General features: G+C 34.0%; 2 protein-coding genes across 6 annotated transcripts in view; one reads left to right on the forward strand and one right to left on the reverse strand.

The window, feature by feature from the left end:
- LOC118268877 (calmodulin-A) overlaps positions 1-26102 on the reverse strand; it is a 222845-nt gene that overhangs the window by 42716 nt on the left and 154027 nt on the right. For 2 of the 4 annotated variants that reach the window (XM_035583659.2, XM_050700581.1), the window contains one exon: positions 14121-14162. The exons of the other annotated variants lie outside the window; for them this stretch is intronic. In XM_035583659.2, coding sequence (XP_035439552.1) covers positions 14121-14162 — 42 coding nt within the window. The remainder of the gene's footprint in view (positions 1-14120; positions 14163-26102) is intronic. 4 annotated transcript variants of the gene reach the window in all.
- The window catches only part of LOC118268878 (troponin C-like), a 266651-nt gene that overhangs the window by 13788 nt on the left and 226761 nt on the right, over positions 1-26102 (forward strand). Inside the window, exons 5-6 of one of the 2 annotated variants that reach the window (XM_050700637.1) lie at positions 5787-5918; positions 6414-6455. In XM_050700637.1, the coding sequence (XP_050556594.1) occupies positions 5787-5918; positions 6414-6442 (161 nt within the window). In that variant the 3' untranslated portion in view covers positions 6443-6455. Of the gene's footprint in view, positions 1-5786; positions 5919-6413; positions 6522-26102 lie in introns of those variants that run through there. The other variant, XM_035583667.2, reaches the window with a different exon arrangement.

The following is a 26102-nucleotide window of genomic DNA, read 5'->3' on the forward strand; positions in this document are numbered from 1 at the left end:
CACTCTAATAAAAAGGCAGTTTCAAGATTAATTACCATCTAAAAACTCCTAATTACAAATCTGTCAATTGCCAGACTTTATAGGTATAGTTAAAAAATCTACATTATTTCTATAAAAAATAATAATGTCACTTTCAGCTTTAACGTAAAAAAAGATATTATCATAAAATTGGATCCAAACATTGATTATATCAATTTATGACAAAAAAAATCGTACTCATTATTTTTTCTACGTACGAAACAAAATCGTATTTAATCTTGATGGAATATTGCTCATTCAATTTTGTGCCTTATTACAAACGGTATAAAATTAATTTTCATGTGCCACGGTCCACGTAAATAATTGCACGGTAAATCTTTTGATTAATTAGGGTATGTACACAATGTACAGCTTTATTTTGTTTTATTAATGAGGTAATTACTCTGGTTATACATAAGATTATTTTGGCTAAAGTCGGATAATGCAAACTCAGGAAGTGAACTTAGACCTTTTATTATTTAATTTAGGTTACTTTTTAATAAAATGTTGCCCCACTCTAGGATCTTTTCCTGTATCGTGGGTGCGTTTACAAACATACAACTTCACATACACATAATATGACACCCAGACCCGGAACACCAATTTGTGGATCACACGAAGAGTTGCTCCGTACGTCCTGTAATATGCACCTCTGCTTACCCCTTCGGGGAAATAAGGCGTGTAGACGATACGACCATTTCGTTTAATTTCCTCAAATGGAGCAGGCAGTTTCAATCTGTCTATAATTAGATTCGACCTAAGCTGCTTATGAACGGCTGAAATATGGATCTAATAACAAGAACCTCAATGTAACCCTTTGAATACACATATGGATGTTATAGATGAAAATACTGGCTGGGCAACCAGCTGCCGCATACCGTATAGCAGGTTCGATTCCCGCACCGAGCAACTCTATGTGTGAACCACAAATTGTTATTTCGGGTCTGGGTGTCATGTGCATGTGAACTTGTATGTTTGTAAACGCAGATGACATAGAAGAAAATCAGAGTGTGTGGCGTTTACGTTTTAAAAATATGTATATAATATAAACATATATACAGTTTTACAATATCACCACAAAACAATATAAAACACCTATTTTCGTAATTGGAAAATCATTTTTGTCTGCCAAAATACAGCACGAATGCAACATCGTTAAATGCTGATTGCTTTTCAATTGAAATTGTTTCCGATCGTCACATCTATAGGCGAATGGGCAGAATCTTTTGATTAAATATCATTTATCAATCACGTCTTCGGTGCTGTTTTCCATTGGAAAATGTGTTTAAAATACCAGGAAATTATTATTTTTATATGATTTTGCTTAAGCATGGACTAATTTGTAAGACTCATTGACTAAGACTTATATTCAAATGTTGGAGGGAGTAAAAGAGAAAGTGTGGGAGAGCCATGCTTCGGCACAAATGGGCCTGCTCGACCGGAGTGATACCACGGCCTCACAGAAAACCGACGTGAGCCAACGCTTGCGTTGTATTTTGTTGTGTAACCTTCCCAATCATCGATTCCCCAACAACCTTTTTAATTCCTAACCCTTAAAAGACAAACAAATAATTAATTCTTCCAAAAGTACTTTTATAGCCAATATAAGCTCTACAAGCATTCACATACTCAATCAAACACAACACTAAATGTATTGACAAAACAATAAATAAAAAATAAAGTCATAACACCTTTCTCTATCTTTCATAAACCCAATAAAAAACTTATACATACATTCCTAAGCCCAGAATGATATCTATACATATAATAAAATCGTAGAAAAGTGCTGTCTGTACATTGAAAATAAAAATAAAAAAAATAGCAGGGGTTATTGTTATGTCGATGTCGAACCCAAAAATGTAATTAACTTTTTTTTTGTCTGTTTGTCTGTTTGTCTGTTTGTCTGTTTGTCTGTTTGTCTGTTTGTCTGTTTGTCTGTTTGTCTGTTTGTCTGTTTGTCTGTTCGTCTGTGCGCGCTAATCTCAGAAACGGCTGATCCGAGTTGGATGCGGTTTTCACGAATATATTGTGGGATGCTTAAATTTACATTTAGTGTTTGTTTCATGTCAATCGGTTCATAAATAAAAAAGTTATGTCAAATTAAAGAATCACATCGAACATTCTATGCTTATACCATTAATCTCCGCAACTATTTGACGGATTTGGTTGAAATTTGGTACAGATATAGTTTAGAACCTTAGAAAGAACATAGATATATTTTTATTTCAAAAAATAAAATAAAAATAAAATAAAAATAAAAATAAAAATAAAAATAAAAATAAAAATAAAAATAAAAATAAAAATAAAAATAAAAATAAAAATAAAATAAAAATAAAAATAAAAATAAAAATAAAAATAAAAATAAAAATAAAAATAAAAATAAAAATAAAAATAAAAATAAAAATAAAAATAAAAATAAAAATAAAAATAAAAATAAAAATAAAAATAAAAATAAAAATAAAAATAAAAATAAAAATAAAAATAAAAATAAAAATAAAAATAAAAATAAAAATAAAAATAAAAATAAAAATAAAAATAAAAATAAAAATAAAAATAAAAATAAAAATAAAAATAAAAATAAAAATAAAAATAAAAATAAAAATAAAAATAAAAATAAAAATAAAAATAAAAATAAAAATAAAAATAAAAATAAAAATAAAAATAAAAATAAAAATAAAAATAAAAATAAAAATAAAAATAAAAATAAAAATAAAAATAAAAATAAAAATAAAAATAAAAATAAAAATAAAAAAAAAATAAAATAAAATAAAATAAAAATAAAATAAAAAAAAAATTAAAATAAAAATAAAATAAAAATAAAAAAAAAAAAAAAAAATAAAAATAAAAATAAAATAAAAATAAAATAAAAATAAAAATAAAAATAAAAATAAAAATAAAAATAAAAATAAAAATAAAATAAAAATAAAAATAAATTTATTCCGGACATACAGCGCCATCTATTGTTCAATTTCGTACTTATAGTACGGAATTGAACAATGTCGGGCTGTTCCTATACTCCGTAGATAGATGGCGTTGATCGCGCAATGGTGTAATTACAATTGTTCAGTTCATGTTATTGTTTTAATTCATTGGAAATTTGTTTTTACAAAATAGTAAAAAGCAATGAAAAATATAACATAATACAACTTTTAGTACAAAGAAAACGCTCTAACGGAGTATAGATAATTCTATGTCGATCGTTACACGACTTCGGTTCATGTTATTGTTTTAATTCATCGAAAAAAAGTTAACAAATAGTAAAAAGGTATGAAAAAAATTATATCAATATAATTAAACTTTTAGTACAAAGAAAATGCCCGAACGGAGTATAAATAAATAATCCAAGTTGTCTTTATCCTCGATAGATGGCGTTGGGATCGAAATAGATTGCGCTATGGTTTTGTTACAATTATTTGGTTGGGTATTGGCCGAGCGCTTCGGTACTATTGTAGAAAATGTGTATTATCAGTCGTATGATTATTTGTCTGTAGTGGTCCTGCTGTTTCGTATATTCTAAATTGGTTTCGTTGTATTTGTCAATTAATAAGTTTATTTGTTGGGTTATCCTGGTTTTCTGGTTAAACTTTTTAACGTAGGTTTAGTTTGATATCGATTATTAGTAGTTACTGTAGTTAGTTTTTTTAATAAAATTGTAAGTCTAATTTATAAATTAATTAGATTCGATTTAAGTCGTTTCTTTTAAATTATTTAGTTTAAGCTTGGTTATTATAGCATAAAGGATAGGTTCTAATATAATTTCTTTTTTAATTGTTATAAATTCGTAATTCGTAGCTTTCTTTAGTTTTAAGTTAGTTTTCATCTTAAGTTCGGAAAGATTATAATATTTCTTTAGTTAAAGTCCGTTTTTAAACTATTTTTTCAATGCCCTAAGTGAGTATACATCTATTAAATTCAAACGCAGAGCTCATTATGTTGATTTTTGAAGAGTTCCCTGGAATATCTTTCACATCTCATTTTTGAAAAGATCCCGCGAGATCGGGAACTCATCATCATCATCATCATCATCAGCCTATAGCTATGGGAACTATGTGGTTAAAACCAAAAAATTGCCGGAAGTCACTATTCCACGCGAACGAAGTCGCGGGCAAAAGCTATACATTGAATAAAATAACAGTGGACGTTTTTATGAAATTCCGTGACAACATGTTTATATGATCACACTCAATATTAGAATGTCAAAACAAAAAAGAGACTCAATTGTAGGCTTATGTAAAAAATTTACGCGGTCGTATCACGCAAATGTCATAAGACAGTCACCAAGGTTGCTTCTCTCATAAATTATATCATTTTGATGATTTTATAAGTGGACTGTAGTGTGGAAGAATGGGGGACTAGACACATAAAGAACTTTTCGTTGGTTATTCATGGTATGTGTTGATAGAAAGGTAATGTGTGTCTCGTGATTTTTTAACAATCCTGCTTAAAAGCAAAAGTTTATGTTTGTTTGTGTAACAAGCAAACTTTGTAGAAAAAAAGGTGGAGGAAAGCCTTCACGCAAATACTGCTGAAGAGATCGGAATGAAATTCGGAACAGGGGTATATTATTATCTAGAATAACACATAAGCTATTTTTCATCCCACGGAACAAGGGCGAAGTGTCCGCTGCCTCAAATACGTTAAATACGGAGTATTTTACCTACATAACTCATTCTTTTAGATTATCAATATTAATTCCATAAATAGTAAAATTCTATTCTCCTTGTGAATTCTTTGCGTAGTTTAAAAGATTTAAGGATTGGTACATAAGGACGGGCAGTTGCAGTAATATTAGTTATTTCCAGCGACATTTTTGCGTGGTTAAGGGAATTAATATATTTTTACAGCCTCTCCTATCTATCTTATCTCCAGCCAAAGAATCACACCATACAATACAAAAAGCATTTTTATAAAAATATATGGGAACATAATGTAAAATATCGATCCCTATCTACAAATTCCTGACTGAAAATTTTGATATCGTGTTATAATTGCTTGCTTCGTAAACTTAGAACTTCCACGTAACAATCAGATAGTCTGAAACTCCTTGTTCTAGGTCATTGAACCTTCAGCCCTTTTAGACTTTAAGTTATTCACTTCGTTTTATTCTCGTAATAATTTGTTTTCTACCTAGAAGTGGTAGGCTTTTAATTTACGCCCAACCTAGACTTGAAATAATAAATTATTCAGCTTTTCAAAGGAAAATATTTTCTATCTTTACAGAAATTAGAATTAAAGTTGTTTAAAATTAATTTATGTTTAGCATTAGGTAGGTAAAATAATATCTGGATCTTCTAAAGGTCTCGTGGAAGTCAGAAAGTACTGGAGCGTTGAAATTGTTTTAATTGTTACAAGAAATATTTCTAAACTACGAATTGTTTGAATACCTAGTTTAAAATACTTTATATTTGTATATTTATAATAAAATATATTTTTATTTTGCTTGGCCAAACCGTGATATTTAAAAATCACTCATTGTCACAATGAAAAATTTGGGGGACAGAAAATAATAAATATTGTTATAACTATCGTGAGACATACTAAATTAACTAAAAAAATCACGGTTTATTCACGTTTATATATGGAGAAAACAACTCTACTAGTTTCGAATCATAGAAGGACTCTACATCATGAGCGGCGTACTCAGACGCGGCGAAGTCGCGCAACTTTTTACTTAATTCAGAAATACTGATATTCACCAAACACCATGACAAAAGCCAAAAAAAAAAAACAAATTCCATTTAATCACTCTAAAATGTTGATGATTCCAGGCAATGGCTACATCCCCACGTCGAGTCTGCGAGAGATCCTGGCAGCCCTGGACGAGCAGCTCACACCAGACCAGCTGAACGAAATGATCGCCGAGATCGACACTGATGCTTCAGGCACCGTGGACTTTGATGGTAAGCAATGCTAAACGCTGTTCCTTATGAAGAGATAAGAATTAAAAGTCTCTCTATATCCTGAATAAAGATCTCCCTATCCTTAACTAAACTAGCCCAATACGCAAAAAATGTTTAAGTGCACAAGTGTGTAGTTAAGCACAGGTGCACGCTTTAAACCTAATGGGACGGCAGACCGACACGACTGCAGAGAGGCCAGGTACTTTTCTGCCAATGGCATTGCCCGTGTTCCCGTGGGATGAATCCTATCATCGAAGTCAGCTTATATATACCATGTCTCTTCACCAAATTTCATCAAAATCCGTTCAGTAGTTTCAACATGATTGACAGACAAATATCCAAACAAACAAACTTTCACATTTATAATATTAAAGTGTGATTGAGTTCAAATCTTCTTCTAGATAGTCTTCTAGACAGGTTCTTCTAGGTAGTAAATTGTCTCAGTATTTTATCTGGTTTATCAGAAGCTAAAGATCTTAACGTTAACTGTTTCAGAATTCATGGCGATGATGACTGGCGATTAGCGGCGATTAGAAGTCAGGAGTGCGGCCTTATCTATCTCTGAGTTATGTTATATGTTAATAAATAATATATTTTAGCTTTTCTATTTGTTTTATTTCCATTAAAAATATTAGAATAATATATGGTAGATAAGTACTTGACGGCACGACCTCATGTGCCTGTGACCTTGTATGTTAAGAAACGCACCCACGACACAGGAGAAAATCCCAATATGTGGCAACTTTAAAAAAAATAAGAATAAAGTAAAAAGTGACTCTTCGTAGCAATGGACCGTCACGGTCAGCTAATGACACCTAATTAATTAGCGTAAAAAATTGGTGTTGTATCTAATATACTACACCTCTTTCACCTTTTAGAAGTAAGGAAATGGCTAACGATACTTCCCAATGTACACATTTAGTCATAAAAACCCACAAACAACTATAAACTCTGCATATACACGACTACACATCAAGTTACATAACCAGGATAAACTGACCGTGGTATATACGGAAAAATCATATAAAGCGAGACCATGGTAAACTGGTTTTAACAGCTCTGAATAGTCCAGGTGCAAGATATTTGTTACAACAACAGTATCGTTTTATACTGAATGTCGCACCTGAGCTTAGGTAAAATATTGTCACATAAAGCATATTTTGTAACCGAAAAATATTTTAGGACACGTGTATACGACACGTTCGGTTCAAAGGAGCATATTTTACGACTAATCCACGTGAAACATAGGTTTTCTAGCTGTAGCTTATCGCTTTTTTAGCGTTACATGATCAAAGATTGTCGTGGTGGGTTTAAAACGCCCGCTTATTATGCACGAGGATGCGCGTTCGAAATCTGCCAACGGCAAGTACCAATGTGACTCTTTCCGAGTTATATGTATTATTTTTAATATAATTATAGATTACTTAGATACCACTGACAAACGGTGAAGGAAAACATTAGGAGCTTATAATTTCTAATTATAAGTTTGAAATCGCCAACCTGTATTGAGCAAGTGTGGTGATTAATGCTCAAAACTTATCCATTAATCCGTAGCTGCGGATTACCTAGCGGGTTTATTGAGCTCCGGCTAAAAAAGCAGGAGAAGGAATAGAGTGGTTTTTAGTCAGTGAGAGTCTGACACTCTATCTCGACACGAAGATATTGGATGATTTTACCCTTTTAAAAAAACGGAACTCTTAGATTGTGCCGACTTATAACAAGAAAAGCCCAGAAAATTATCACAAAAATTACATCAAAGATGAGAGCAAACCCCCCATTCGTGATAATTGTCACACCAACAACTTCCTCTCAAGTCCCTCACACAATACATTCGTAAATTCTTAAAGTAACAACAACAGTACTTCTTTTACAAGGTCTCAGCTTTGGCGGCTTCTTTCATGTGTTAATTAAGACCCTCTCCCTCTCACTTGAGAGGGCTTTTGTCCGATTTGCGAGGAAAAGAAATTAATGTGTCGTGTCGTAGGGTCCCGTTTGATATTATTGTTGAAGTTATGAGGTACCTAATAATCATTTGGTGGATTTTTGCTGAATTCATTTTCGTATATAATTTGGGCCCGTTTTTCTGTATGTGAGAAGTTTTTTTCATTTGATAAGTTAGAATATGTATTTTTTATAATGATGTTGCGACATCCTTGTTAAGAATTGGGTTTTGACTTTTGGGTTTTCTTCTATCCCAGTTTTAAATTATAAGAATCAATAGAATATTGTAACAAAGTCCCATAACCGATCCACGGGTCGGGTAAAGCATTAATGGGTATTTTTCGGTTTTTAGAAATTTTATCAGTAGTACACGGAGTCTGAAATTGTGCCCGTTATATGGCAATAGGTTCACCCCTATTATATGAGAATTATAACTTAAATGGTGAAAAGTGGGTGTACATTTCTACAGTGGCTACCTCTGCCTACCCCTTCGTGCCGATAGAAGGTGTGATGATACGAATATAACAATGTAATTGAATATTATAATTGAAACTAAAATATTGTATTTGTTAGTTTACTAACTACATTATATTCTGATTGCAAGATCAATTTTTTCTTGATTTTGATTACACATAATTATATTCTTTGAAAATATATGTATAAAATCATCCCAAAAACAAAACCTCATAAAGAATAGACTAATCCTTAGATACTTAGATTGTATTGACTACCAACATCAGTGAAATACAGTAAAATGCTAACCAACTGAAAAACAATTTACATTTAGCTTTGCCCTACACACGGCCTAAGGTACTAAGTCATCACAAGGAAAATATATTCTCTTTTACCAACCCTAAGACCTTAGGGCTAGGCAAACCGCGTTTGAAACCTAGCTTCCCTTACACCCCTAGGCTTACAGTAAGCACCAACATAAAAGCACTGAAAGACCCATTTCACCTGAAAAAACATTACTACACTTCAACTACCTATTTATACTGGAAAAACTATTATTTGGTACTTAAGGGTACTTAAAGTAAATATTTAAAGGTGAATGTCCCATGAATTCTGCTTTAGGTAATGTACAGATATCATTTAAGTCTATAATATTGTTTTCAAATTGTATTTTATTTTGTTCTACAGTGAATTTTTAAAAGTAGTCCTACAATGTTAGATTTTATTGAATAGACAAAATCTAACATTACTACATAATTATGTGATTAGCGCCATCTATGGACAGTCTTAGTACCACAAGAGTTGCATTATATGGATTTTTATCAAAACTGGTGAATAGAGGAGGTTTTTTTTTGAGAGGGGAAAATCATCCAATTACTTCTTCCGCCTTGGGCGCGGCGATAGAGAGTGTCAGACTCTTACTGACTAAAAACCACCTGTTATTCGAGCCGGAGCCCCGGTAAACCCGCTAGGTTATCCGCAACTCCGGAAATATTGAGGTTGGAAATTGAAAGACGCGATTTTATGTTACGTTTCTGCTAACATACAAGCATAGCTACATAATATATTTTAGACATAAGCATAGCTACATATTTTATGGTCACTTGAGACCGAGAAACCAGTTTTCAAAGCCAAAAATACAGAGAAAGAAACCACAATACGTAGTTGTATACCAAATAAAACAATCTTAAGCCTTATGTACTACATGGCCCTATATAGAGGGCCTCATATATCTTTGAGACGCTAACAATCTTGTTGGAACAGGTCCTTTAATCGGAGGGACAACCTTCATAAATATCTCGGTGTAAACAAAACTGTCCTAAGCACACAGGTTGCGAAATAAAGTATTTATTATATGTTCCTATGTGGGGGGAACTAAGAATGGAGACGTTTGGGGAGAATTAATATATGTTACTGACGTCAGGGACTTTTATTATATCGTCACGCCTTTTATCTCCGAAGTTGTAGGCAGAAGTGCATATTATGGCACGGATTGCCACAGTACAATGTACACCCACTTGTCACAATTTATGTTGTAAGTCCCATGTAATAGGTGGTGAGCCTATTACCATATATCGGGCACATTTCCAGACTCCGTGGCAGTTTTACTTTGTAGACTGATAAAGAAGCTTTAAGTGTGAAGCTATGCTTCGGCACGAATGGGCCGGCTCGACCAGAGGGATACTGCGGCCTCATACCGACGACGTGAAACCGATAACATGCTTGCGTTGTGTTTCGTCGTGTGAGTGAGGTTACTGGAAGCAAAATAACCCCCATTCAAAATCCCCGATTTCGCATCATCCCTTAAATTTCTAACCCCCTATAGGCCGGCAACGCACTTGTAACGTCTCTGGAGTTTCAGTTGTACATGGGCGGCGGTGATTTCTTACCATCAGGTGAACCGTCTGCTTGCCTATCGACTTATTCGATAAAAAAACGCCTCTGGTGTTTCGAGTGTCCATGGGCATCCTCATTAATTTATTGAAGTAAATGAAAAAAAACATATAACCATTTACATAATTAAGATCTAATTTGTCATCGTGTATCACCAACTACATAATACACATACACAGAAACAAAATCTAACGTTTTTCTCAAATCACTCGATCATTTTAATATCGATATAACACTCGATTCGAATCAGAGTTGAATGGAAAGTGATTCGGAATAATTATCATAGTTTCTGTCGCTTCGCAGCTGAGAATTTCACACTCCGAAGGCGAAAATAGGTTTGTAGGTCACAGGACTTTGTGAAATCGTTGCGAACGCCATTTGTAATACCGGTGTGATTGTCCCGGTACTAGCCATGCGCGTATCTTTTCGGTGGGTGTGATGTAGCTAAATGTCTTTTTAATTAGGTAACTGATTTAAAAAAGTACTTTTATTAACAAGAACTTCAGTTTAAGCTTTAAGTGAGAGAGAGCCATGCTTCCGCACGAATGGGTTTGGGATTGAATGGACCACGGCGTTACAGAAAACCGACGTGAAATAATGCTTGCGTTGTGTATGAGTGAGGTTACCAGAGGCCCAATTACGCCCCTTCCGAATCCCCGATTCCCCAACCACCCTATCCCCAAAAGGCCGGCAACGCACTTGAAACGCCTCTGGTGTTTCGGATGTCTATGGTCAGCGGCAATTGCTTACCATCAGAAAATCCGTCTGCTCTTTTACCGGCTTATTCCATAAAAAAAAAATTAAGTCGACTTGGCTTATTCCTGCTATATATTCCCTTGTAATAAAATAATATCACAACAAACATTATAACCTCATATAATTACTGTCTCCTTCTCAGCTAAAGAAATACAATGCCACATATAACACTCTCTCTCTTTCTCTCTCAGCTAAAGAAATACAAACCAATAAAATTACACTCAATAATAAGTACCTATCACCTACAAAACCCACCTGCGCATTAACAACGATGTCTCGCATAATACAACGATATTGTCAAGCCCCTAGCAACAGAAAGATGATACAACCACCTACATTATAATGGGGGAGATATACAAAATTTACATAATAAAGTTAAAGCTATTTACCTCGGGAAATATCTTTATAAATATGTAGGTAACATTTATTATTTATTTATTTATGAATAGTATATTACATGCCTATAAAATCTAGACCAAAAGGTCGCAGGTGTTACGTGGAGATGAGTCTCGGATCAGACGAAATATTATTGGGTTCTTTTCGGGACTTTTTTTTCAGTAATAATACAAGGACTTTTTTAAGAGGAGTAAATCATCTGATTGCTTCTTCCGCTTTAGGCGGGGCGAGAGGAGTGTCAGACTCTTATTGACCAATAACCACCCCGTTCCTACTCCAGCTTTTTGAGTCACTGCCTGCTATTTGAATCGGAGTCCTGGTAAACCGGTAAAGATTTGGAAATCTATACTAATATTATAAAGCTGAAGAGTTTGTTTGTTTGTTTGTTTGTTTGTTTGAACGCGCTAATCTCCGGAACTACTGGTCCGATTTGAATAATTGTTTTTGTGTTGAATAGTGCATTTATCGAGGAAGGCTATAGGCTATAAAACATCACGCTATGACCAATAGGAGCCAAGCAGAGCGGGTGAAACCGCGCGAAAGTAGCTAGTATAATATAAAACAACTGATGAGAAGTGGATCTTGCATTGTAGATGTGTACCTCTGCTTATATCTCCAACGATTAAAAGACGTCATCTAATACTTATTAGTTTACAATACGAAACTCAGGGTGCTTTTTCACCAGAGATATGCTATGTAGCTATGCTACGAAGATGTAATAGCTAAGATGTGAAACTATGTGACTGTTTCCGCCGATACTAAACTATGTGGCTGCGAGGAAGATGCGCAGCTTGAGTAAACGCATGTATTGATATTTTGATAAACATAACTATGTATGACTGAGAATAGGGAAGCTATCCAAAAAGCATCCTTAAGCTTGTCATTGACAAACTTTTAGTTCCTATACTCTTATAGAGCAGGAGAAATAACAGAACTCTCCATAATCAAATTGGTTTGTTCAAAATACTTCCCTATGTACTTCTATTAAGGTTCCGGATTATTTGAAAACATTTTGCCATCAAAAGTTTAGGGTCCAAGGACAGCCAGGATCTTGGATTAGAAACCATGTACTTAATGGAATATTTGTGTTTATCCAACTTAATGGACGGGAATTGTAGACAACTGTCTTAGTATAATATAAATGGCTGTGACATACGGACGAACGGACAGACAGACATGACGAATCTATCAGGGTTCCGTTTTTTGCCATTTGGCTACGGAACCCTAAAAAAGAGATATTAATTTGATATGTTTAACAGTTTTAATTTTTAGATTGACCTGTCTGTTTATTTGGGTGTGTTACTCTTCATCATGAGCAGCGTGCCCAGACGAGGCGACGTCGCGCAGCCTCCTGATAATATCTTAGATTAGGAATAATGTTAGAATAATATAGTCTCTTAGAATAATTAGTTGAGCTTATTTTAATTTGTAGTTTATTAGGGTATTGAGTAATCATTTGCCATAGTATATCTATTTACAATTGGGGTCCAATAAATATGGAAGAGTATCCATCTTCTTTTGCAAAGCAATTTAGAAATCGTAAATCTTCTTACGAATCTTGAAAGATTGAGATTGATTCGATCCCATTATAGCAATGGAATTTCTTTGTAATACTTAGATTTCAGCGTTTTCAGTTAAATCTCTTATTTAGTGTTCCAAATTATTAGCTGATTGGTTTATTGAGATGCTCGATTGAAGTTGGTTCTTGATTTCATTACGGTTCCTTTATGGCAACAAAGATTTAAATCAATTATCCTTCTTTGACTTGTCTAATGCTTTTGATAGATTGTCATATAAGATATAGTGATATATTCATCATATCATATTCTTCAGTTCAGTTCAAAAACGATAGTAATCTTTTACTTTTTACTTATTTGAGAAGTGGTCATTAAAATAATTAAAGATTTTTGTTTTTCATAAAATTCAAAATTGCACCAATTGCTTAAAATATGCATATTCACTTGGACTAGTTTTAGTTTAGTTTTTTACAGTGTCAGAGATCGTTAATCTGAGCATATATTACTTTTAATTATAAAATTTAATATTTAATTATAGTAATTTTTAGTTTGTTTTGTAACTTACGAAATTGTATTGAAAATTCAGTATTTATATTATAGTTTCCTTTAAGTCCTCTTCAACAGACGAAATATTCTTCTCCCCACCTCTGGATGATCGTTGATTCTATTGAAAGTTGATTGGTAATAAAAATTCTACAATGGTTGTGTGTGTCGTGAAGTGTCGCCACTTACCGTTCGCAGGTTTGATTCTACGCTGATGAACGAAGATGGGCTACTGCTAAAACAAACTACATCTCATAACGCGTATGACTCATGACAGAATAATTTTGGCAATGATTTTTCGAAACGTAAATTGTGTGATCAGAATTTTCGAAAAAAAAACCAACAAAATTACTTAGAAAAGAAAATCTCTGATAATAATATTAACTTTATTGAAATGAAATAAAAATTAGTTTGATTTATTAAAAAATGTAAGAAAACTCTGAAACTCATGAATACCTACAAAGATAAAAATAATATTGTAGGTACCAAATAATTATTCTAAAATAAATCCACAAACCAAAAACTGTAAATAACGAAAAACCAAAAAAAAAAAGTAAACAAAATAATAAACTCCAATCACACATAACCGGATAAAACCAGAACCGAACATAAAAACCATTGCCGACGAAAACGAACGAGATCAAAATCAAATGCTCAATATTTTGAAAATGGACAGGCGTGATCAAGCATTACTTTTCATTACCTGACTTACACTCCTAAAGCTACTGGTGCTAGCGCTCCGAGCCTGCAAGAAGAAACAGTAGTTCCTATACACTAGCACACACAGCTTTTGTCACAACGACCAAGAAGATTGATGTGCTGATTGAACAAGCTGTTTGCTGGACTGTACATTGTCCACAAGCAGATGAACCTGCTCCTTTCTTTATTGCATTTTCAACTTTATTCGTTATGGCATAAAGTCGAAAGTCCAATGAAAGAAGTAGAGTAAGTTCACCTGCTGTTGTCTGCACAACAATCGCGACAACGCCAATAGTATCATTTCCTTTAATAACAATTTCAAAGTTGTTCTGATAAATTGCTGTTTCGACGTGAATTCGGACTTTAATGCCTTGTGCATTTATAGTCCATTATTCTTTGTTGTTAATCGAAAAGTTTTTGACATTTTAATGCTGTATTGTTAATGATACTTCTAAATAGACGTGTAAAAATGATTGAAGTTTTGAATTGAAATTCTTCTATAGACTTCTTGAGAATTATGAGTTTGACATTGAAATATCATTTTACAAAAGAAAAGTCTCTTATAATTCTTATTATTCTCATTAACCCTCTCTTTTGTTTTTTCTATCGTTTCACGTTTATTTTCATTTTTATTGCGATAACGTTGGCCACGAATAAATTCCTATATAACATACTTTTTATGAGTTCCATCAAATTCTTTGTCGTGTTTTTTATTACCTTTTATTATAACTTTAATGTATTCACAAAGCCGCGTAATTGTCACACTGGGGTGATGTACTGCAATGGCTAACAATTTTTTATTTAAATTTTCTTTTTTATCTTTTCCTAAAGTACTGATAATCGGTGCTTTACCCTCGTTAACTTGCCACATTTATTTGTGAATATTGTTTTTATAATCTTCCGGATATATTTCAGCGGAATTGCTTTTTATAATTTCCTCTTTTGCAGAACTCTTTGCAGCTTTATTACGACAACTAATTCATCTTTAATATATCTTTTTCTTTTTCCTTTTTTTCCTTTTGTATAACATATGGAATGCAAATCAAGAATAAAGTATTGAGTACGTTGCCCCACAATTGGATTTTCTCTCTCTTTATCATTAGTATCTTAAGCCTTAACTACCTCATTTAAAAACTATTTTCTAACATCAAACAGCAACTTATCATCAACATTATCAATACAAATTTTGTTTACGACTAAATTAACTTTGCCATCTAAACAGCTCATTGGTGCATCTATGTGCATAGCGTTGGAAGGAAGGAGACAGATCGTGCAGCATTTCTAATCTTATTGGTCGAGCACACAAGAAACAGTTAGTCAAATGTTTATGCACAGATATAGGAGTCAAACTTGATTGTTTAAGACCAGTACAAAGTAAATTCATCATCAAGAACAATAAAGAGAGAGTCAGTGGGTATTCTGGATATCGATGGAATGTTTCCACGGTATTTTTCTAAGTTCTGTTGAACAGACTAAAAATTTTTAATGATAATGTCATCAAAAAAATCTCAAACATGTACATGAATTGAATCATGTCCAGTAAACGGTCTCCGAATAATAAAAATAGTAAATGGTCTCAAAAATCAAGTTCAACTCCAAAACACATAACAATTAAATGCAAGCAAATTCGTTCATTTGTGTAAATAGAAAAATTGGGAAAAACAGTGAACTCGAATTGTCATACCGCCAGAGGGAAGCAATAGAGATAGTTTGCAACCAACACTTAAGTGACTCTTTACAATCCATTGTGAAAGAAATTCCAAAATTCAAGAAAAAAATTTGGACAAGAAATTGTGCGCTTTAATTGACAAACATACTTAAATCAGTGCTGAAGAATATAAAGTTAAACTTACATCTCTACAATTAAAAACAACACCTACAGATGATAAAATAAGTTTCAATTTAGAACGATTCATCAAAAATAACGCACAAAAAATTCAACCAATCGGCACGTTTGAATAAAACACAAGGTCCAATAGGATTCGATCAAGTATCACAGTCACTAGTATCATTGGTCCTGTTAATACTGATGACTGGAGTGGTGTAAAGAGCACTGCGAACATTTAAAGCATTTGCCAAGACCTTCAGCAACATTTATATACAACAATTAACATTCTGGGTAAAACTGTAATGGCTGATGTCAGTGTAATAGTTAGATTGTTTGTTGGTAATAATCTCAGGAACATCTGAAACAAAACATGTTAGATACCCTACAAGATATAGGTTGAAACTTGGATAGAGTCTAATTCACGCCGCATATTAATTTTGGGTAAATAAATGCCAATTCAATGTATGTATTTATTATTTCATTTATCACAAGTATAATAATCAAATTATAATAAAGTTAAAAAATAAAAGTAAGGTACTTGTAAAAAATAACAAGGAACATTATTTCCAAACTACCGAACTTTTATTTTCAAGCGATAAACTGCTTTATTACTTTGGTATTACGTTCTTATTTCCTGCGAAATTTCACAGTGACTTCGCTTATATAAGAGAGGCATTACGGGTACTATATCATTTTCTAATATAAAAGAGTTTGCCTAAAGTTAGCACAGTAAATCCAGTATGATCCGCATTAAACCGGTTCAAATCTTCAATTTTCAAAGAGTTTTCTTACAAAGACTTTTATCGTTCATCCCTTTCTCTCTACCGTTAGTAAATGCGATAGAATGTTTGACTATAGGAACACCTAATGCTTATTATAACTAAGTAGCTACATCCGCACAGATTCACCCGTATTAAAAGTACTAAGGGTACTTTTAATTTGGCAGAGGAGAAAGAGGTTGGTATGCAACGTAACGATTTACATTCCATAGTCTCTACCAACCCCTATGGGAGACAGGCTTGTGGTTATGTATGTGTGGTTTAAATAAATAAATTAAATATTTTTTTTTAAATAAATTATTAATTTATTAATTAAATTTATTAATTAAACATTTGAGAGTAGTACTTAATATAGTATTCATGAAAATTTTCAGGCCTCAGGATCAATGAAACAATGAATTTATTTTTGTGAATAGGCTACAAAAGAGCCCTTAAACACGTTAAAATTACTATAAAAAAATCTAGATGAGATCGGCATTTCCTAAAAGAGTACTCTGAGAAGAAATACTAAAACAAATTCAGAGATCGTCTCTTTTAAAGTCCAGACAATATTTGAAAAAGAAAACTGATGTGTGACAACCGTGCAAGTCCTTACCATTGAAACCTATGTAAGTTCCAACCAACAGTTTACATAATATTGTAATTATAAAACAACAAAATTGTTTCATACAACAAACTGTAGATATGAAATCTGACATTATACGACACAAATTAATGTACAAAAAGGTTTCACAGAAATTACAGGTTTGAAGCTGTGACCTTGAGCGTAACAACTAAGTATTGTGGTTATGAGCTATTGTTCTACGAACGTGGTAATAAAAGCTATGGGCCTTTCAACAACACACTAATTGCAGTGTAACCACTGACACACACTATATACACATGTTTAACAATAGAAATAAATAAAGGGGCATAAAATAAACAGACAGGATAGGCTGCACGGTTGGTGCGGTGGCTTGGCAACTCTGGCTGCCGCGCAACGAGTAGCGTCTTCGATTCCCGCAAGGAGCAACTTCTTGTGTGATCCACAAATACATGATTCATTCAGGTCTGGGTGTCATGCCATAAAAACATTAAGCAATGCTTGCTCAAGTCGGAATGGCGATTTCAAACTTATAGTTAGAAATGTTATGTCCAGGTTTCCCCACGGATTTTCCCTTTACCATTCGTTCAATCAATAAATGGTTGCGATCACATTAATCTAGATCTAGATTTTGACACCTAAGTTTGAATCAGGTAATTTACTATTAAGTTAAGATTTTTGTTCTTCAATTATAGAATTGTCTTTCGGATTCGAGTAAAGACACTATTCATACACGTATACGTGTTGAACTACCTTTTAACTAAATAAAACCAATAGCGATATGAAAAACCCCAATAATAACATTTAGAAAGGGTTCAAAAATGTCCCTATTTGAGAGCATTCTGGAAACACACCATAAAAGTAACCATATCCCCAAGTATTTGAAGACGGTATTAATAAAATATGCAAGTAGGGTATATCAGAACCGGGAAATGGCAACCCAAATATAAAATTAGGTTAAAAATGCGTTTTTGATGTTACGACACGATTCCTGTTTTGAAACTTATAAATATTGAAGTTGGTTTAGTCGTACTACAATATTTTTTGGACTATTTTTACCCATAGTAAGAGGTTTTTTTACTTTTAACTTTAGCTGGACAAACGAAACGAGAGCGGTTCTCTGATTGGTTGGTTTGTTCGCACCGGCTAATCAGAACGCTGTCCAGCTGTCAATGATCCGATTGAAAAGTCATTGAGGGATTACCTAATTATTACGTTTTTTGGCTTATTCACGTAACTAGACGAAGAACTCGACAAGTTTCGTCGTTTTTGTCTTTCTACTTTATGATGGAACTCGCCTGTCCAAAAGCAAGCAATTAGCTCTTGACTTGAAGGGCCAAAATACCTAACTAACTAATCATCAGAATAATCAACCAACAAACATAACAACACAGATTAGATATCTTTATAATTATAATAAATTTTTATTCGCATATAAACGCCAATAAAAAACATGTTACACACAAAAATTGAACATATGAACCTCATCAAAACTCCATTCATTTTTATGGGACATCGAAAAGTAAGGTTTTATGGTTCGAACTCTGAACCGATAGGAATCCGATAGCGAGTCATTCCCGGAGGCATTCCACCGTCATCTGTTATCACAGTTGACAGTTGTCAGCAACTCCGCTAAACTTGTGTTGTCACGTTGTCAGCGTCACTCAACTTAGTTTTGTTTGAGTTTCATATGTTTTTTGTTTGTTAGTTTAAGAGTTTACTTTTTTGCTTTTTTTTTGTTTATTGTTATTGATCTGATATGTAAGTGATTTTTGGTATTTTTTTATATTAGGTACGTGGATTCTTTAAAATTATTATTTAGTTAAAGTCAAAGGCAAAGTCAAATCATTTATTCTAATAAAACCATAAATAGGTACTTTTGAAACGTCAACAAATAAAGAAATGAAGTATGTCAGTCTGTTCATCAGTGAAGCTAGTAGCTTCGAATTGAGACGAACGCGCAAAAAACTCCATTCGTTGTTCTCTCCAAAGTTGCAAAAAGCCACTGGATGCAGGTCACTTTCTTACAGGAGGCCGATGTGAGGCAGTGGACGTCTTGTAGCTGATATTAGTAATATGGTGATGATGATTTCAAACACGTATTGGTTGTCTATGTAGTTAAGTGGCAATATCTCACTCAATTAACAGTGGTCTCAACTGCAAGCCGTGATTTGGAAGCATGCCAGGGAAATAGCGTCGCTTACATCCCATTAATGAACGACTTTATTGGTAAATATTGCAGGTCTTAGTTGTGTTGTTTTAGATAGGTGATGGCAAGAATTCTTTATTGAATTAATAACTTAATAATATTGCATTTTTATATCCCGAAAGTTAAACGGTGATGCACAACTATGCTATGTTTATCTATGGTTGCTATTAAATAACATAACCCTGAATTTATTCTAAAAATGATAAATAAAATATACACTAATATTTCAGTCGTCAGTTATTTTATGAGTCCCATCTAGTAGAGGGAGTCTATTGCGACATTAAGGCTTGTTTGCTTGCTATAGAAAACTACACCAAAAATAAAACAACCTCAAATTCTTGACAAAATATCAACTTAACCCAAACTAGAAATGGAACTGGAGATTTTGAACTACTGTTTCCTAAACCCGCATCTTAAGTCAAAACTACAATGTAAACTTAGTTGTAACTTAATTTAAGCTAAGTATGGCAGACGTCAACACTCTAAAACTAAACTCTCTTGACACGAGGTGTCAGCGAGTGTCAGCTGTCAGTGTCAGATCTATGTTTAAGTGTCGCGATGTCCCGAGAGATTGGTATGAAAGGCTTTACTCAAATGTAGTAGGAATGACTTAGATTTATTTGGAGACTAGAATAAGATTTATTGTTTTAGGACTAAGTTTATTTTTTATTTAAATATTCAGTGAGACCTAAATATTGTTAGTTAGTGCTTACCATCATAGAATGTGTGGCGATTGGTACTTTCTAAGATTATTTGATGTTAGTTTCTGGGCTTCGCCCGACTTCCCGTGGTATAAAACTATATCCTATCACTCTAGTCAGCTCATACCATGTCTGTACCAAATTTCATAAAAAAACAATCTATATCTTCTATACATATAATAAAATCGTAGAAAAGTGCTGTCTGTACATTGAAAATAAAAATAAAAAAAATAGCAGGGGTTATTGTTATGTCGATGTCGAACCCAAAAATGTAATTAACTTTTTTTTTGTCTGTTTGTCTATGCGCGCTAATCTCAGAAACGGCTGATCCGAGTTGGATGCGGTTTTCACGAATATATTGTGGGATGCTTAAATTTACATTTAGTGTTTGTTTCATGTCAATCGGTTCATAAATAAAAAAGTTATGTCAAATTAAAGAATCACGTCGAACATTCTATGCCTATACCATTAATCTCCGCAACTATTTGGCGGATTTGGTTGAAATTTGGTACAGATATAGTTTAGAACCTTAGAAAGGACATAGATATATTTTGATTTCAAAAATCAAAAAATAAAAATAAGAAATAAATTATTTATAAATAATTCTATGTTGATCGTTACACGACTTCGGTTCATGTTATTGTTTTAATTCATCGAAAAAAAGTAAATAAATAGTAAAAAGGTATGAAAAAAATAATATCAATATAATAAAACATTTAGTACAAAGAAAATGCTCTAACGGAGTATAGATAATTCTATGTCGATCGTTACACGACTTTGGTTCATGTTATTGTTTTAATTCATCGAAAAAAAGTAAATAAATAGTAAAAAGGTATGAAAAAAATAATATCAATATAATTAAACTTTTAGTACAAAGAAAATGCCGATTATTAGTAGTTACTGTAGTTAGTTTTTTTAATAAAATTGTAAGTCTAATTTATAAATTAATTAGATTAGATTTAAGTCGTTTCTTTTAAATTATTTAGTTTAAGCTTGGTTATTATAGCATAGAGGATAGGTTGTAATATAGTTTCTTTTTTAATTGTTATAAATTCGTAATTCGTAGCTTTCTTTAGTTTTAAGTTAGTTTAAGTCCGTTTTTAAACTATTTTTTCAATGCCCTAAGTGAGTATACATCTATTAAATTCAAACGCAGAGCTCATTATGTTGATTTTTGAAGAGTTCCCTGGAATATCTTCCACATCTCATTTTTGAAGAGATCCCGCGAGATCGGGAACTATGTGGTTAAAACCAAAAATTTGCCGGAAGTCACTATTTCACGCGAACGAAGTCGCGGGCAAAAGCTAGTATATAATTATAATTATATGTCTCTGCCATCCTTTCAGAAAATAACAGGCATAATAAAATACTATCATTAATTCGTCAAAGACAAAATCTCTAATTTAAAATAAAATAAACAATCTTAATTAATGTAATCACGAAACACGAATATCTTATCAATCAATGGAACCCCTGAAATCCCTCGATACTGTTTCAAAATAACTTGTAAAACTCGAAAATCCCCACTAATTACTGTGATACATCACCAAATCCCCCTTAATCCCCAATTTGGGTCAGAGTGACATTGTAGTAAATAAATAAATCTTTGAAACTTGCTTTAATTTCGGGGTTAAGCAGGATGGATGGCAGCTAAGGTCGGGTGAAGAACCGCTTCGGATAACCGATCAATCTGATCCTTAAGGTTATCTTAAATTGAGATTGATTGGATATCGACTTTAAGTTATAGTGGTAAGGGTCAATTTTGTGTTGTGGTTAAGCCGCTCTTATTACGTTTTGGTATTAATGTGGAAATATTTTTTGGGACATTTTGATTTTGTACAAATGATTGTTATTAGTAAAAGTCCAACAATGAGAGAGAAATAAGGTATAATTTAGAATGTTTAAAACGGATCGTACAAATATGTGCTAAACTCAATTTATTAGGTATTAATTGCACCTAATTTATTAAAACCTAGCCTTGTCTTAACGGATGCTTTTCTTAAGGGGGAATATCATTAATGACTTCTCTCGCCATTCCTAAGGCGAGATGGTGTGTAAGACTCTTATTGACTAAAAATCACTCTATTACTTCTTCTGCTTTTCGAGCGGGAGTCCCGGTAAACCCGCTAGGTACTCCGCAGCTCTGGTTAACAGATAGTTACGAAATAATTCATTAGCCAATTTAAACGCGTTATTCCAACGGTCAGTAATCGAACGCACTTCAATTCTTACGCTAGTGTATAAGCACAATCTCAAAGTAGGACAGACAACAATATTATTTGGGGCACCGCCAGAAAGAAGATCTGTACATGACATAAATCAAATAAAACTATCTATCTGCACGAAGTTTATATTTCCTTAGTACTTACGTACCTATTTTATCTTGTGTTCAAGTTGCTACTATGAAAAATCGTCTATTTTAAGTTTTCATTTTGTACCGTTCTGATTTAAAAAAAATAAGAATATTCTCAAATGTTTACTAATAAAACAAACGGTTAAGTCTTTGACTGCCAATAAAAAACTGTTGAAGGCAAATCCTCCGCTAACATCGGTCACCGGTGACCACCACGGCGTTCAATGTGTTGGTGCAGTCTTGTGTTAAATCCCAGCCATGGCAGGGTGTAGGGTTTTTTAGTTTAAAAATCCAAATAAAATCCACTTGATTTATACTAAAACAGGTCAATGCCAACCCTTTCTTCAATGGATTGAAAGACAAAATATTAAGTTATATTCTAATATCAATATCAAAACTACACTAAGTAATAGACTAAAACAATGGATTACTTAAGTGTGAATTAAGTATCTATACACCAAGTATCTCTTACTCAGTCCCTCAAATAGCAACAATATGCAAAACCTATCTCAGTACTAAATAATAACACTAGTTAATAGTCCTCAGCATATTGCGTGCTAGACAATCATGTAGGTACTATAGCACTATCCATTCTTGAACACAGACGGTAGCACGGAAGTGCGGCCTCCAATGTCGGATATTAGCAGGATGCGGCTCGGCACCGCTTATAATTGAACATGCAATAAGCGGAACGATTTTTCGCTTACACATTCTGACTTGTATGTTTTGGATGAAGGAGTTTAAAAGTGGCTGTTAGTTGTTAAGTTAGTCTTAAGGACTGTCTGCCTTTAGTTAATGGGACTGGTGTTCAAAATGGGGTAATTGACGTAGTGTCACCAATGTTTAGGACTGATATTTGGGTCAGAATTGGTTTTAGTTAAATACTATACTATTGTCATCAATTTTACCTTCACAATCAACTTGGAGAGACATAAATGACTGCATGGTTTGCGCCGTGTCTGGGCAACCGGCTGCTGCGCAACGTGTAGTACTTCGAATCTCGCGCGATACAACTCTTTGTGTGATACATAATTTGTTGTTCCGGATCTGAGTATTGTGTTGGTGAAATTGTTTGTTAAGGCACCCACGACACAGGAGAAAATTCTAGTCAGGGGCAACATGAAAACTATTCACTCTTGTCAGTAATTTTGAGGGTCAGATTATATCAATCCGATTTTAAGTAAGACTTCCTTAACTACAAGCTTACTGGCATTTATACAACATCAAATCGGGAATGTGACAAAGAAAATAACAGGAAAACTACGCACGCCCTTATCTCAAGGACAACTACATGTCCTTGAAGGAATTAGATGTTTGTTTGTTTTAGCCATCCCCTTTAGGGGGAGTAGACACGCTACTTATAGTGTCCGAGTCGGGCGATTAAGTTGCTTCTAAATATTTCTATGTTAGATTAGATCTATTATCATTTAAATGGCAGATTTGATAAAAGTGTATCATGGACAACTGACACACCAGAGGCGTTACAAATGCGTTGCAGCCTTTTGGGGTTAGGAATTTGAGGATTTTTGGAGAATTAGGGAATGGGAAGATTAGGTACGGGTTAATAATTAGTAACCGATAATTTCACTTACACGACGAAACATAAAACAAGCGTGGTTTCACGTCCGTTTTCTGTGAGGCCTAGGTATCACACGATCGCCGCAGCCGGTCCATTCGTGCCGAAGCATGGCTCTCCTACACAATTGACCGAAGAATAATAAGGGATAATAAGAATTGATGGGAAGAAAAATCCTTGTAATAGTAACATCATACTATTTCCAAATATAAACTCATAGTCGCTTCGATGATAAATAAACATGTATGAAGATAAAGCTACTAAGCGTAAAGACAACGTTTAAAAAAAATATAACATACTTCACAAAAAGATATAGAAAACATAATCTCTTACTACACAATAGTATAAGAAAGTTCTCGACAACAATAAATAAATACTTGTAACATATATAAGCCTGTCAATAATGCCAACATGCTCGCAAGTGGGTCACATCCGATATCGGAACAAATAATAATGTTGACTCCGATTTAGTAAAGCTGCTTCGATAGGAATATTGTTTGAGAGATGCTAGATTATTTTAGAGGTAATGAAACTTAAGGGCTAGGTCTCAGAGTCTTCTCAGTAATTTGTATAAAAGAATGCGAATTTAAATTTCGTGCCTAAAAAGTGCACACATTTTAATGTATTATAATAAAAGGAAAAAATAATAATCAATGTTTTTGAAGCTTATCTATCCGTTACGAAATCGTATTCATTATCATCAACATATCACCCACAAGACGTTCACTGCTGAACGAAGGCCTAGGAGGGATCCTAGATCGGTTGGAAACGAACTGCAACCTGAATCGTATTATTCTTCGTAAAAAAATATTAATTAAAAGTTAGTTTATAACTTAATAAATACTATTGCAAAACCAAAATTGCAGAAGTATGTTGAAATAAAATCAAAATTAATAAAACCTCTATCTACGTGACATAAGATAGTCAATATTAGGTTTTGATACTTGAAAATCACGCTAACAACCACTAGATCAACTATTTCCAACGCAACCCACCGAGCTCACTTCAAAAGAAACTCAGAAAGTACCAAATCTAGTAGATAAAAACGTAGTACCGAACTACACTGAACTTTTTAAAGTAGTGAAACTGCTGCGTTCAATCTTTCCCGGCCAACCGCAATCGATACGGCCCGTCCAAAGCGCCGGTCCGGCAATACAGCCGTTATCCGGTTCAGTTGCGATTCATCCGGTCGACTTTTTGATTCCCCGTGGGCTGCAGTTTGGATTCTCAAAATTAATTCATTTTCATTCAAAGTTGGTTCTATAGGTATTGGGAGAGACTTGGTATTTTGTGTCTTAGAAGATTTTAATCAAGCGTTTCAATGAAACCATGATTCTCTATCCACTGAAAGGCAATAACTTCTTGTTGCCTTTTTTTTTTTTTTTTTTTTTTTTTAGGGTGGAAAATCATCCAATGACTTCTCCCGCCTTGGGCGAGGCGAGAGGGAGTGTCAGACTCTTACTGACTAAAAACCACCCCGTTCCTATTCCTGCCCGTCGAGCCGGAGCCCCGGTAAACCCGCTAGGTAGTCCGCAGCTCCGGATTAGGCATCAGCCCTACTGGGCCCCATCTGTGGTGGTCTGATGGCTCTTTGAGGCGCGCGCAGAACGCGACGCGCCGCACGCACGGGTCTGGTTCTGGTCGGGCGGCGAGCTACCCTTGCTCACCGTCCGCAGACCCGCACTTACGGTGGCCGGAGATCGTCGCGCGATCCCCGACGCCCGGAGTGTCTCTCGCGACGGCTGGGGCGTGAGGAAGTTCGTTCCCTCACGCGCCCCGCCTCCTCCTTAGCTAGCATGACTGCTTCGCAGAAGGAGGAGACGGCATCCCAGTCCCCCTCGCTCCGCACCATGGCTTGTATCAGTGCCGGACGCGAGAGGGCGCCGTCGCCGACCACATCCCTGAGGACACGGCGGTGCTCAGCCCACGCAGGGCAGACCGCAAGCGTATGTTCCAC

The sequence above is a fragment of the Spodoptera frugiperda genome, chromosome 2 (genome assembly GCF_023101765.2).
Source record: "Spodoptera frugiperda isolate SF20-4 chromosome 2, AGI-APGP_CSIRO_Sfru_2.0, whole genome shotgun sequence".
NCBI classification, from domain to species: Eukaryota; Metazoa; Arthropoda; class Insecta; order Lepidoptera; family Noctuidae; genus Spodoptera; species Spodoptera frugiperda.